General features: G+C 35.3%; 2 protein-coding genes across 5 annotated transcripts in view; one reads left to right on the top strand and one right to left on the bottom strand.

Annotated features, from left to right (window-relative positions):
• LOC132190344 (EG45-like domain containing protein) overlaps positions 1-14,221 on the bottom strand; it is a 30,234-nt gene that overhangs the window by 9,118 nt on the left and 6,895 nt on the right. For 2 of the 4 annotated variants that reach the window (XM_059605304.1, XM_059605308.1), the window contains exon 1: positions 89-129. The exons of the other annotated variants lie outside the window; for them this stretch is intronic. The gene's annotated coding sequence lies outside the window, so the exon portion shown is untranslated. Of the gene's footprint in view, positions 1-88; positions 130-14,221 lie in introns of those variants that run through there. 4 annotated transcript variants of the gene reach the window in all.
• On the top strand, positions 11,073-14,221 carry LOC132190419 (protein ENHANCED DISEASE RESISTANCE 2-like). The gene is made up of 6 exons (XM_059605409.1): positions 11,073-11,394; positions 12,859-12,933; positions 13,139-13,192; positions 13,348-13,413; positions 13,636-13,660; positions 14,157-14,221. The coding sequence occupies exons 1-6, from the start codon at positions 11,194-11,196 to the stop codon at positions 14,186-14,188; spliced, it is 453 nt and encodes a 150-aa protein (XP_059461392.1). The 5' UTR covers positions 11,073-11,193; the 3' UTR covers positions 14,189-14,221.

Raw genomic sequence — 14,221 nt, 5'->3', positions numbered from 1 at the left:
TATATATATATATATATATATATATATATATATTGGATCAAACAGGATAGAGGCAACTCTTTGAGGTAATATAGCATAGAAAATGTACCTGACAGTACGTACTGTGTTGGATGGCACAGGGCGTGACAAATATTATATAGCTAAGGAATTAATAGTGTGTTGATTTATTGATGAATTTTGCTTACAAACATGTTAAATGCGTAGGTATTTGGGTAATACAATACTTACACCCAATCTATATCTTTCATGTGAAGCATTTGGGGTCATACAAAATACATTCCTTCCAAGGAAAAGTTTATATTTAGTGGAGTAGGCTGCAAGTAATTACATGGTTGATAATGACTCCATATAGCATCTGATCTTGAATAGTATGTGAATATATATGAAGTATGAATCAAGCAATATGATTTTTTTTTTTTTTTTTGGGAGTAAAATTCTCTATTTATGATGTTGTCCAAAAGGCGGATATTTATGCATTATGTGTTTGATAGCTCATGCTTCCGTACAAGGAAGATATTTCCTTAGATGCTGAGATATCATCTTCAAATGATTGGAAGCCCGGAGGACCAATTTTGGATAGGCATTTACCCTCCATTAATTTGCATCTTGGAAAGAATGCGAGAAAGGAAGCAAAGACCATACATGTTAAATACTTTAATTGGTATATAGAAAACTTTACGAAGTATTCCCGAACTATTATGTATTTTGAGAAGACCTCTTTAAATTTTAAAAACTCTCAATTTTATTTTCGAACTTTTAATTTGACGCAATTTACCTCCTCCGTCAATTTTTGCCATTAAAACCCTTAAAAAGACAAAATTACCCTTTAATTTTTTGAAATAGAAAATGAAAAAAATGAAGAAAAATAATTTGAAAAAAATGGACACAAGGTGGCCCAACCGCACATGGGTCACCTTGTGATTTTTTTTTTTTTTGATTATTATTATTATTATTATTTTAATTTGAAATTAAGGGTAAATTTGGAATATTCTAAAAAAAGTCAGGGGTATAATAGTCATTGTATTACTTTTAACGTTTAAAAACTAGCGGATATGTTTAAATTGATTGCAATTGAAAGTTGAAGGGTTTAAATTCAAAGCTTTTGAATTTTGGAGGAGTCTTCTCAAAATGCGCGGTAGTTCAGGGGTTTAAAGTAAAGTTTCCCCTTAACATAACTTGCAAGTATAAAATACAAGATTTAATTTGCTAGGCACAAACCATCATCAAATTTGTATTGCAATGAAGAACAACTAAACCCAATACAAGAAACATTTTCATGAAGAACAACTAAACTGAATGCAAGAAACATTCTCCTCCCGTGAAAACAAAAAAGAAGAAAAAAAAAATTTGAAAGGACAAATTAGGTTTTGATTGTTAACATGTTCTGCTGCGATATAAATGTGAAAATTGTTTTTATGTTTTTATGAATGTTTTATGGTTGAATTATTTGTTAATGTTTTTATTTTGAGAAGAGGAAATTAAAATAAATAAATAAATAAAAAAATAAAAATTTTAACAAACAGAGCTTTTAAAAAATAAGTAGCATTCTATGCATATAGTCTCTCACGGAGAAAGCAAATCACCCTTCTATTCAATGTTTGATTACAAACTATGTGCCTCCAACAACTACATGTGCCCCAGGCTCATATAGAGGGCATGAATAATACTACTTTTCACAGATATTTATCACTCTCATGTTGCATCAATTATATGTTATATATATTGATTATTTGTTATTCAAAAATCTCTCTTATGCAAGTAGGCTTTAGCTTCTTTCTTCTATGTTATATAGTTTGCAAGTTTACTGGACAAACATTTTTCATTCTACCTAAGAAGGTTATAAAGGTTATTGAGCGGAAATTTAATAGGTTTTTATGAAATGGGAAGGATGTGGAGGCTACAAAAGCAAAAGTGGCTTGGAATGATATTTGTTTTCCTAAGAAAGAGGGTGGTTTGGAGCTGAAGAGAATTGATGTCTGGAATAAAACCTCTATGCTTAGGCACATATGGAGTTTGTTTGCTAGATCAGGTTCTTTATGGGTGGCCCGGATTAAGGCAAATTTTTTGAAACATAGGAGTTTTTGGAGTGTCAATATACCACAGTATTGCTCTTGGTGTTGGAGGAAACTTTTCAAGTTGAGGGATACTGCTAAGAAGTTCTTGAGATTTGAGGTTGAGGATGGAAGAAATATACATCTCTGGATAGATTTTTGGCATCCTGATGGCATTCTTCTTGAGAAGTATAGTTTTAGAGTTTTTTATGATGCTCAAAGTAATGTGGAGGCAAAATTATCTTTTGTTGTCCATAATGGAGAATGGTTTTGGAGGCCTGCTAGGTCTGACGCCTTGGTGGATATTCAAACTCGGCTTACTGAAATTAGTTTGGGTTCTTGTAATAAACCTATTTGGATTGCTTCTAGGAAAGGTATCTATGTAAGTTCAGATACTTAGAAGGCTCTGAGGGGAAAAAAAAAAAGGATCAAATTGAGTGGTGGAGACAAGTCTGGTTTTCTTTAGCCATTCCTAAGCAAGCTTTCATTTTATGGCTTGCCATGAAGGATAGGTTGGTTACAGGAGTAAGGTTGCTGAGTTGAGGTTATAAAGGAGATATTCAATGCTGTTTTTGCAGGAATCAAATGGAGAGCCGAAACCATTTATTTTTTTAATGCAACTTTTGTTATAGAATTTGGAAGTTTTGTATAACTAGATGCAAAGTGGCTAATCCCCCTATTATATTGTAGGATATTTTTCAACTAGGATGTAGTTCTTGGAGTTGTAATACTCTTAAAGGCTTGCTTTGTAGGCTGGCTTTGGGTTCTGCAGTTTATAACATTTGGTACACTAGAAATAAAATTAAGCATGAAGGCCATCCACACATTGAGGAGCAGATTTTGAAGAAAGTATTGTGGGAAGTTCGTGCTAGAATTGTTGGGAAAGGAAAGTTCCCAAGGACTAGTACTAGGGAGAATATTTTACTTTGCTCCTATTGGAACTTGTTTGAAAGTCTATTTTGTTGATGATATGTTGCAGGTTTTTGACGGTTTGTTTTGAGGATAATATGTTTCCTCTGTAAGGGTGTTGCTGTAGATTTTATATGTGGCTTGTTTGAGGATAGGGTCCTTTTCCTCTATTTTGTTGGTTTTTGGTTCTGTTTTGAGACTATTGTTTAGCCCTCTGTAAAGGTTTGGTTTAATTGTTTTGGGCTGTTGGCTAGAGTTTTTTTACTGTTTGTTGTTTTTTGGCCTCTGTGTAGGCTGTTTGCAGTCTATTTATCAAGCTTGTATTAGTTGTTGATGTGTTCTTGATTTGTTCGTTAATAAAGTTGCTTATTCATAAAAAATAAAAAAACCAACTTTTGATTTGCTTATTTGCTAGGATTGATACTCTTATATAGCCTGCCACACTCATTCAATTTACTGTGGGCCTCGCTCAATTTCTTTTTGCCTTTAAGATCAGTGCATCTGTGCATGTGGTCTCAAGAATTACAATGAAAATACTAAGCCATGAAGTAATTAGTACGAGTAAGAATCAGTGTACGTAGAGTGACCAATAAGGAAATGTTTTGGAATGGACTGAAATCCCCTAATGGGGTTAACTCATGACACGGCAGAAGCACGGATAGGTGGACAGGTTCCGAACAAAAGGAGAATGCTTTTTTGCATTCTACCCACCATCTCCTCTCTCTACAGGAGATGGTGGGCAGAATGAAGTGAAGCATTTCTCCGCACAAAATGCTTCCGAATAGCATTACACCCCAATTTACTCTAACAACTCGCTAGCGCCACGTCAGGTTCCGTGGGAACTGTTCCTTATTCTTTTCCAGTTTCCACACTACACGCCAGCCCCCATGACTTTCTAGAAAACGGATTCGGTTTTGAAGGATAAAATTGTCATTTTATTTTAATTTTCTTTGGGCGATCTGCATTCCAGCTGGCCAACTACTTTCTCCTTTTTTTCATACAGAAATGCCACTGCAATCAGATGACGCTATCAAATCTTAGATGGCAAGACCCAATTAATCCTAGTTAAGCGAATCATGGTTATTGACTTTAAAAAAGAAAAAGCAAAATCTTAGATGGCAAGACCCAATCAATCCTAGTTAAGCGAACCATGGTTATTGACTTTAAAAAAGAAAAAGCAACAAACGAAAAGCACGTCTGTCCAGGGAAACTTAATGATGATTCACCCAACCTGGGCCTTGCCACCTAAGATTTGACCATTACATTGTACCATTTCTCTTTTTCCATACTTTCTCATTTTTTCCAGGGAATCTTAACGCAACAGGTAGATTGACGTCAAAGCAAGTCTGTCACTCCTCCTGGAATAGAGGTTTTTCAGGGCTATTTTCCTCCTGTGTATCTTTCGTTTTGAGAGGTGATCTGCCAAATCCTTTGAGAAAATTTGGAGAGGCGGCCGGATCACGGTACGGCGGCTCTGCAGGTATATTCAGTCACCGGTTTTCTATCAAATCCATACTCATCTTTGCATTCTCAACCCTGAAATCACTTCATTATTCATCTTGTCGCTTATTTTTCTTTTTTACAGTTATATTTTCCTGCTTCTGTGCTCTAAATTCGTGATTTCTTCTTGAAATTGATCGGTTTTGGGGGTTGGGTCTCCCTTTTGTTAGATATGCCTTATGAATGTTAAAACTTTGGGGAACTTTACTAAAGATTCTTAAACTTTCACCAGTTTTGAAATATCTCTTTGGACTTCAAAATCTCATAATTTAGTCCTCTAAACTTTCAATTGCTTTTAATTTGAACCCTTCTGTCAGATTTTAAACGTCATATAACGTTTATACCCTTAACTTTTGTATAAAATTTCAACTTCTAAAACGTTTTTTTATTTTAAAAAAAATAACAAAAATTAAGGATATTTTAGTTTTTTTTTTTTAATTTTTAACGGTTAAAATTAACGGAAGGATCTAAATTGAGAGCAATTAAAAGTTCAGGGGATTAAATTGAGAGATTTTGAAGTTCAGGGAGTATTTCAAAACGGGTGAAAATTTAGGGGTCCTTAGTGAAGTTTATCCTAAAACTTAATTTAGAAGGTTTTTTTTAAAAAAAAAAATCATAATTTGATCTAAATTTAATGAGAAATGATAGAATTCTTTTTTTTTTTTTTTTTTTAAACCATCTCATCCTTAAATTTAATATATCAATTATTAGATTTGTAGGCTCATATAGATACCACACAAATTCAATAGTAAATTCATCACTATAGAGATGATTGAAAATATAATGAATTATATCATTTTTCTTTAATTAAGGCTTCATTTGTTTCGACGTAAAGTCTTTTCAGATAAATCATTTTTAGGAATTTTTTTTCTTTCTTTTTTAACCTTTTAGTGGTATAAAAAATCACAAATATTTTTTATATTTTCATTCAATCATATTAACTTATAAAAATCAATTTTTATTCTCTACATAAAAAGTATTACTATGAAATATTTTTTAAAAAATTTGAGTTATGACGGTGGCCAACAAAGGTTCAACGAGGTGGTAGACCAATGACATTCCGGCGATTTGAGAATAAAAAGCTCAAACTCGAAAAATGATTTAATGTTTTAAAAAATAAAATTTATTTTATAAAAATTAAAGAAGCTTTTTTGATCAATTCGAAAATAGTTTTCATTGACTATTATTTTTTTGTCGTACCAAGTACCAAAATATACAAAAATATTTTTTAAAAGCCATTTTACGCCAAAACAAATGAAGCGTAAGTTTGGAAGTTCTGTGGCACAATTTGGTTGTATCATGCATCCAGAGATGTACACTCAACCCCACAAAGCCTGTAAAAGGGTGGAAAACAATTTCGAGGCTTGTCAAGAGAACTCTCATATGGTTTGTTAGCAAAGAGGTAGAATTAGAGCCAACTTAGTAGATTTTGAGGCCTAAGAGCATCTCCAGCAGTATATAGCTAAAAGATAAATATTAGCTACATTTAGCTATTTTTGCCATTTTTTTTTGTTCCAATAGAATAACTTTATATTAACTATTACACCTTAACTGTTACAGTGAATAACTTCATATTGCTATTCATTGTTGCACACTAGATTGTTGAATATAATATTATTTTCACATTATTTTCTCTCTCTTCTCTCTCTCTCTCTCAATGTTTCTCTCTTATCTGTTCATGAATTTATGATACAAATTTAAGTCTTTTGAATCACTAAAAACTCCCCCAAAAAAATTGTAAATCAAATCTCACCATAGCTGGCCATATCCAAATTTGTAAATCAAGCCAAATAAATATACTATTGAAATTCACATGCCTTTCTACTTGCAAACAGCCATGGGGGGTTTGGGTTGAGAGAGAAGAGGCAAAGCAAGAGTGAGAGTGAGAGAGAGCTAATTGCAGAGCTAGCCATGGGGGGGTTTGGGTTGGGTTTGGGTTGAGAGGAAATAGCTGGTCATGGGAGGTTTGGGTTTGGGTTGAAAGGGAAGAGGCAGAGCAAGAGTGAGACACGGAAGAGAGAGAGAGCTAATTGCAGAGCTAGCCATGGGTAGGGGTGGGCACGGGGCGGGGCGGGGCGGGGATTGGCATTTTTCTCACCCGCCCCGCACACTGCGGGTTCTGAAAATCTCCACCCGCCACCCGAGGACAATGCACAATATCCGCGCGGGGCGGGGTAGAACGGGGCGGGGTAGATCGGGGCGGGTTGTGCGGGTTTTGCGGGTTGTGCGGGTTTCTTTCTTCTCCTCCATTTTCGTCTCTGTTTCTTTCTTCTCCATTCTCCTTTGTTTCTTTCTTCTCACAACCCAACAATAGAAGTTACAGAGCCCCAAAAAAAACCTATAAACAATGGAAAAAATAAAATTATTTGTTTGAACAAACACACAACCCAACATCAGATCTGTTTCGATCCATTTATGAAACAGGTCTAGAGAGGAAAAAAAAAAAACCTGGATCGTGGTTTGTAGAAGAGGAAGCGGCGCTGCAGCTCGTGGTCTCTGAAGATGTGGAGTGGCGACGCAGATGAGAGACTGAGAGAGAGCAGACCATACAGACCACTAGACCAGAGAGAGAGAGAGAGAGAGCAAGAGAGTCGGAGAGAGGGAGAGAGGCGGAAGAAAATGAGACAGTCACAGAGAGAGGAAGAGAGGCGGCTGAAAATAAGAAACTTATGAACTTAGGGTTAGGGTTTTTTGTTTTTATAGTCATGCGGGTCGGGGCGGGTCGGGGCGGGTACCCGCAGGAAATAAATTCATATACCCGCAACCCGCCCCGCCCCGCACGGGTTGGGTAAATCCTACCCGAACCCGCAAAAATAAGCAAAAAAACCGCGCGGGGCGAGGCGGGGCGGGGCGGTTCGGGCCGGGTCTGCGGGTTGGGCGGGTTTTTGCCCACCCCTAAGTGTAGGCACCAAGTTCTAATGAGACAACGGAATTGCCTCCTCCTCATCAGTATTACCCCCCCCGATCACCATGTGAGGTGGTTGTAGCCATCAAATGGCATGTTGGAGGGGCCAACCACCCGGTTGGGGTCCGCTACCTAGGAGAAACACTATTCAAATGATTTTTTTTTTAAGAAATACCGGGATTGAGATCGCCAAAAATTTCATAAATGTGTACTTGGCCCATAGAAAAGTGTAGCAATATAAATTATTGGGCCATCCTAGCATCAGCCATGGACCTATGTCTCAATTAAGGCCTACTTTAACCATTGCCGTGTAGTTTTTGAAAGTTATGGTGCCAAACTAGCTTTAAAAATCTTTATTTTTTGAAAGTTAGTTAGGCACCAACTTCTAATAGGACAAAGGAATTGCCTCCTCCTCATCGGTGTTACCCCTGATCACCACGTGAGGTGGTTGTAGCCATCAAATGGCATGTTGGAGTGGCCAACCACCCGGTTGGGGTCCGCTACTTAGGGGAGATACTATTCTAATGATTTTTTTAAAGAAATATTGGGATTGAGATCCCCTATAATTTTCTTTAAATTTGAGATTTTCAAGTTCATAAATCTCAGTCGTTCATCTCATCTAAGTTTCTTAAGAATTAGAATCTTCTCAATTTCAAATGAACTGGATAATATCTAGTTAGTTATAATAGAATGTATTTTTGTCACTTCAAAAAGTAAAAAGACAAAAATACTCTTTCACTATAGTTAACTGAATATTCTAAGAGCATCTCTAGCAGTACTTGTAAACTAGCATTTTAGATAAATTTAACCATTATGTCAATTTTCCTTCCTCTAGTAGTACCTATAAAATAGCATTTTTCTCTACAATTGCTACAGTGAACTTTCAAATATGAAAGGTCACAAGACAAAAAATCAAGCCAGGGCAGTGCCTCATCTCTCTCCCTCAAACAAACTCAAATCCAACCATTCGAAGGACCATGAGTGCAGACATGAACCACTTCTTCCATACCAACAAGTCCACCCTTTCGTAGATCCTCTCTCTTCACCCTCTTGTTTTCCCTCTTCTTCCTCCTTCTCATATGACCTCCTCACCCCAAGTTTGCTCTCTCCCAGCAGCTTGTAAATGTCAGGACTATTTCTAATTGATTCTCGGTTGGGTGGTGATTTTAGTGGAGTGGCCGGTGATTTGAGTTCATTTTGAGTAGTAAAATGAAAGTTCTGGAGATACTCTTATCAGTTCATTTGAAATGTAGATGATCATTTTCACTAAAATAAGTCATGTATCAGTATTTAATAAGGAAATATGGCTTGTTAAATTTTTTGAGGTAGCTTCCTCATTAAATGCTGAAATATGTCTTAAATGAGATAAACGGTTGATATTTATAAATTAAATTTGAGAATATCAAATTTAAGGGAAAAATGAAAAATTAGTCCTTGTGGTTTACTTGATTTACAATTAACTCCTTGTGGTATCAAAATGAATTTAAAAGTCCCCGAAGTATGCCAAAAAAACAATTTAATCCCTACAGTCAAATTTTGTCCACTAATTTAACAGATTCAGTTAGTGGACACTGACGTAAATATGACAAGTATCACAATTTTATTAGTTCTAACGTTTCATATTATTATAATCTGATAAGTCAGCGAACAAAATTTTACCATAGGAGCTAACTTATTTTTTTGGTATACCTTAGGGACCTTTGAGTTCATTTTGATACTACAAGGAGTTAATTGCAAATCAAATAAACCACAATGACTGATTTTATATTTTTTCCCAAATTTTTTTAAAAAAATTTAGGAGATCTCATTCCGAAATCCTGTTACGGTTATTCCATTCTTAGAAAGAATAGTCATTTTGGATTTTTTAAGGATGAATAAGACAAGTGCGATTGGGATGGGCGTGGAGGAAGTCGGAAGATTAGCGCGTCAGACGATAGGGCAGGCAGAGATGACAAGATGAGTGGCAACCAATTGTGCTGAAATTCTTGTACATGGATGGCCAGAGAGAGGAACATTCAAGATTCAAGATGGCCAAGATGTTTGATAGTGTGCTAGTGCGGATACTGGATAGAGACCAGAGAGAGGAAGATTCAAGATTGTTGTGGAGTTAAATATTAAAAATAAAATAAAGGGTAAAATAAATAATCTATTATAACTTGTATTGAAAATGTTAATAAACAAAATACAATAAAAATAAATAAATATTTCTGATAATTAAAATTGTTAGTATTGTTGGAAATATGCTATAGGAGTTGTTTGCAACTCATTAAAATTATTGATTTTTTTGCATTTTATTTTGGAAAAAATGCAAAATTAGTCATTGTATACGTGATTTATAAGTAATTCCCTGTGGTATAAAAAGAACTCAAAAGTCCATAAAGTATGCCAAAAAAACAATTTAGTCTCTATCGTTAAATTACGTTTACAAATTTAACAGATTTTGTTAGTGTGATACTGACCTAAATAGGATAAGTATCATAATTTTATTGGCTCTAACGTTTCAAGCTAGCAGAATCTATTAAGTCAATGAACGACATTTGACTGTAAAAACTAAATTATTTTTTTGCATAATAACTCGTCTTTTCTCACATCACAATCTAATTGACTTATTAAAAAAAAAAAAAAAGTTGGCCGACATAGCTTTGTCTTCACCATCTGACACGTGGTTTATCTTTGCCAAACCATTTCCATTTGAGCTTAATTTTACACCCAAATGGATAAGCGACAATACCAAGATTTGATTCACCCATCTCTCTCCACGTGGCAACCCTCCTTTCGTTCGACTTTCGTTCCCATCCTCCACAACGCGTACTTTCCATCTGCCTAGCGTCGACTTTTCAAAACCGCCTACCATCATCGGTCGGACTTGACGTGGACGGTTGCACGTCAAGGTGAATGATGAAGATATTATCATATTACAACGTACATGGCCCCACCTTGATGGGACTCGCGAAATGACGTGTACGGCCCAGATTCAAAATCCAACACGACAATCGTCATTCCCTCCCACCACAATGCCCATCTTCCCGGAAATAGAAAAAGAATATTAAAAAAGTGAGAATCACCAACCCCCCCTGTTAAAACCAATTTCTTTAGATAATTTTACGTGAAATTCTTAGGTTTTGAATAATTATTCTGCCATTTACATTTCGCAATTTTAAGCACATAATATTTGGTTTAGGATATTTACAAAATTAGGGAAATTTTAATACGTCAATAATTCAAAAAGGTAGTAAATGGCAAATATATTATGGAAAATGATTTGTAACATGACTAATATTATTTAGGGTAAAGTTTACTTGACCTTCTCAAACTACCACTTCAATAATAATTTACCTCTTAAACTATTAATTGCGATACTTTACTCTTCAAACTACCAAAACATATGTTAATTGCGATAATTAGCAAATTAATTGCGATAATTTGCTAATTGAGCTACCTCTTAGAGATAGATAGTAGTTAGCTTTTAAAACCATATGTTATTAAAAATTCTCTATTGTTTGCTACACATTTTAAAAAAAAGCGTTTTGAAATGATATATTTTTTGTGATTTTATTTAAAATGATGGCTTTTAATTTATGAAATTGTTTAGGCCAAACAAAATTTTGTTTTATTTTTACTCAATATCGTATAATTAAAGCTAAATTTATTAACTTAATATGTGATAACAAAAAAAAAAAAACTGTAGAAAATATATATTTCAAAAATAGAAAAATACTCTTACAAGATTCGAGAGAAAAGCGCGAGTGTCTCGACGACCATCACTTCCGACTCGGATCCTCCGCAGAGCTTGCGTATGCGAGCAGCGAGAGCACGCCGAGCAGGACGATGGAGACGACGCCGTTGAGGAAGAGCGGGAGCGAGGGGTCCGAAAGCTCGGGCGGGTCCGGAGCCGGAGCTGTAGGAGGGTGGGTATACCATCTGGGCGTGAACTCGATCGGGCACGAGTACTGCCACCTCAGGTTCCTCTTCATTCGGGGCAAGTACGTAGAGATGTACAAGCGTGATCCCAGCGAGAACCCCGGCATTGTAAGAGAAACGCACTTTTTCTCTTTCTCTTTTTTACTTTTGGAGTTTTTTTTTTCCTTCTCAATTTTATGTTTTCTGTGTATTCAGCTGTTTGTTTGATTGTTGAGGTGGATTTTCTTGGTTTCTTGGTTTTGATTTAATTGTGATAAATGTGGATGTGTGAAATTTTATGTGGAGTTTATTCGAATCACACCGCTGAAGAGGAAGATGGTGAACATCAGTTGGACAAGTCACAAGGCCCTTCAAGTTTATAGTAGTCCCAATTAGTTTGGTCAAACTTGAAGTGTTTGAAACAGTGTGGAACTTGGAAAGAAAAAAAATCCTAACGAGTAATGATAATGTCAAGTTAAAGAATCTGCGCTTTATGGTGACACCTTGAAGGTTTGGAAATTGGAATAGTGGATGTAGGGCGTGTTTGGCCTCACGAAATCGCGGCCAAAAGCTTGTTTTTAAACAAATTTGTGGAAATTGATCCGTTTGGAAGTCTGTTTGAAAAATATGGTGGTCAAATCACTGACAAGGGGTACATTTTTAAAAGCCAAACCACAATTTTACCAAGTTAATGGCATTTAAAAAAAAATCGCTATTTGGAATTTTTTTGATGAATATTAACTGCATTTTGAAATTGTTATTTTTTCAAATTGCATTTTGAAATTGGTACTTTTTCAAATTGCATTTTGAAACCGCTAAACCAAATGGACACTTAAGTAGTATAAACTATAGAGTGAGTTTAGTTTCAGTGTTGGCAAAATGGTTAGGATATCCAAGTTTAGCTTAATGGCTTTTCCTCATAGGTTTTTGGCTGAAGATTTTCTAGATCAGCAATGAAGAACCTTCGGTGGGAGGGATTTGATGAAGTCATGGTGAAGTGGGTGATAGATATGTTTCAATGGTTGATGATGCATTGGGTATCGGTGCACTATATGGATCCTGAATTGGTAAAAAATTTAATATAACAAGAAACCTGATCCAGCTGAACATAGAGAAAGATGAATTTTTAAATAAGAAAACCTTTAGAAAATAAGAAAAGTAAACTTAACCAAAACAAAGAGAACAAATAGAAATTTGTCCTTAACAAATATATGAGATTGTGATTATCTTGCAAAGAGGTTATTCTCATTTTAGAGTTTTCTGTTGGGTTTTAAATGTTGCTTTAGTTTCCTCCTATGGCTTCTGTGTTTTTGAGTTGGTAAGCCTTTTGTAGATAGTTGTTAATATAAGCTTTTGTCTCCTTTTTAAACAGTTCTTCGTTGCATAAGTAAGATTATGAACTCAAAAAGGTCGTACATGAGCAAAGTGAGAGAAAACCATCATACTATTTGAGAACAGAAACATAATTTGAGGATGCAAGTGTTGATTTTATAACATTGGTCTTGCTATAACACGTACTATTTGCTTCAACTTTTTCTTTTTATTTATTTTTATTGAATCTTGAACTTTATGTTCAACATTTTCTTGGTGCAGAAACCCATTAGGAAGGGTGTTGCAGGGCCCACACTTTTGGTGCAGGAGCTAGGGCGTCGGAAGGTCAACCAGGGAGTAAGGTCCTAGTAAATTTATGTGTCATCTGTATTGTTAATAATTTATGGATTGCCATCTTATTTAACTATTTATTCTGTTATTTTTATTTCTATCAGTTGTTCTGACTAGCGAAAAATGTTTGGATTTATTTATTTTATTTTTTACTATTTTGAGGAGATAAAGGAAGCAAGATTTTGCTGCTAATGCGATTCCTTTTTGCTAGGATCTTTATGTTTTAAAGTTTTACAATCGGTTGGATGAGGCGAAAAAGGGAGAAGTAAGTTTGTGGTCTCAAGTTATTCAGATCTTAAAAACTGTCACCTAGAAATTGAAAGTTCATAAAAAAAGAAAAAAAAAAAAGTCAGAATTGGCTCCTTTTTTTCCTGTTATGAGGACATGACTATCAATTGTGTGGATTTTTTCCCCTTAAAGATTGCTGTCGCTAATGCTGGAGAAGCCCGAAAATGGATGGAGGCCTTTGATCATGCCAAGCAACAGGTACAAGAAAATCAGCTAGAATGTTGTGACTTTCATAGTACAAATTATAAAATTATGGGGGGTTTCTGAGAAAAAATCGAACCTTTTTGGTGGTCCTTGTGACATCTAAGTCAAACTTTGTTTTTGCAAGTATTGAGAATGTTGTGTAGAACTAAAATTAACTTTTGCAGGATTACCAAGTTTTTTCCTCTCTTCATTTTTCTGAAACTTTGCTTTTGACAGGCTGAGTATGAGCTCTCAAAAGGAGGTAGTACGAGAAACAAACTGAACATGGAGACCGAGTATGCATTTTTTTTTTTTCTGAATTGATGATAGAGTTTACCTGAGTACTTGAACTGGGTAGAGTTTATTTTCAGAAAGGTCTTTGAACCATTTAAATGAGGATTGAGAGGAAACTGCCAGCTGATTCCACCTGGTAGATTGCTTTGTTAAAATGCAAAGCAAGCTCTTTATGAAGGGATTTTTCCATAATTAGATGGTACAATTTAAGCAAGGTTGAATTAGTCTAGGGTAAAGGTTTGGATTTTTTTTTGGTTCTATTATCTACTATTTTTATTGCTGGGTTCCATCTGATGCCGGGATCATTTCTTTAGGTTGCTCTTTGTATGTATACATAATACATTACAGGTGCACTAGCTGTCTTTTACGCGATAGATTCAAGCCTTTGTATTCCTTGGCATATGAAACTTTCTTACTCTTTTATACTTGTCTTATGTCTCTTAACCTTTTTTATACTGTGGAAGGATCAATCTGGAAGGACATCGACCTAGAGTGAGGCGATATGCACATGAGTTAAAAAAGCTTATAA

The sequence above is a fragment of the Corylus avellana genome, chromosome ca8, assembly GCF_901000735.1.
Source record: "Corylus avellana chromosome ca8, CavTom2PMs-1.0".
In the NCBI taxonomy this organism is placed as follows: domain Eukaryota; kingdom Viridiplantae; phylum Streptophyta; class Magnoliopsida; order Fagales; family Betulaceae; genus Corylus; species Corylus avellana.
This window is presented reverse-complemented; position numbering and strand designations above follow the sequence as displayed.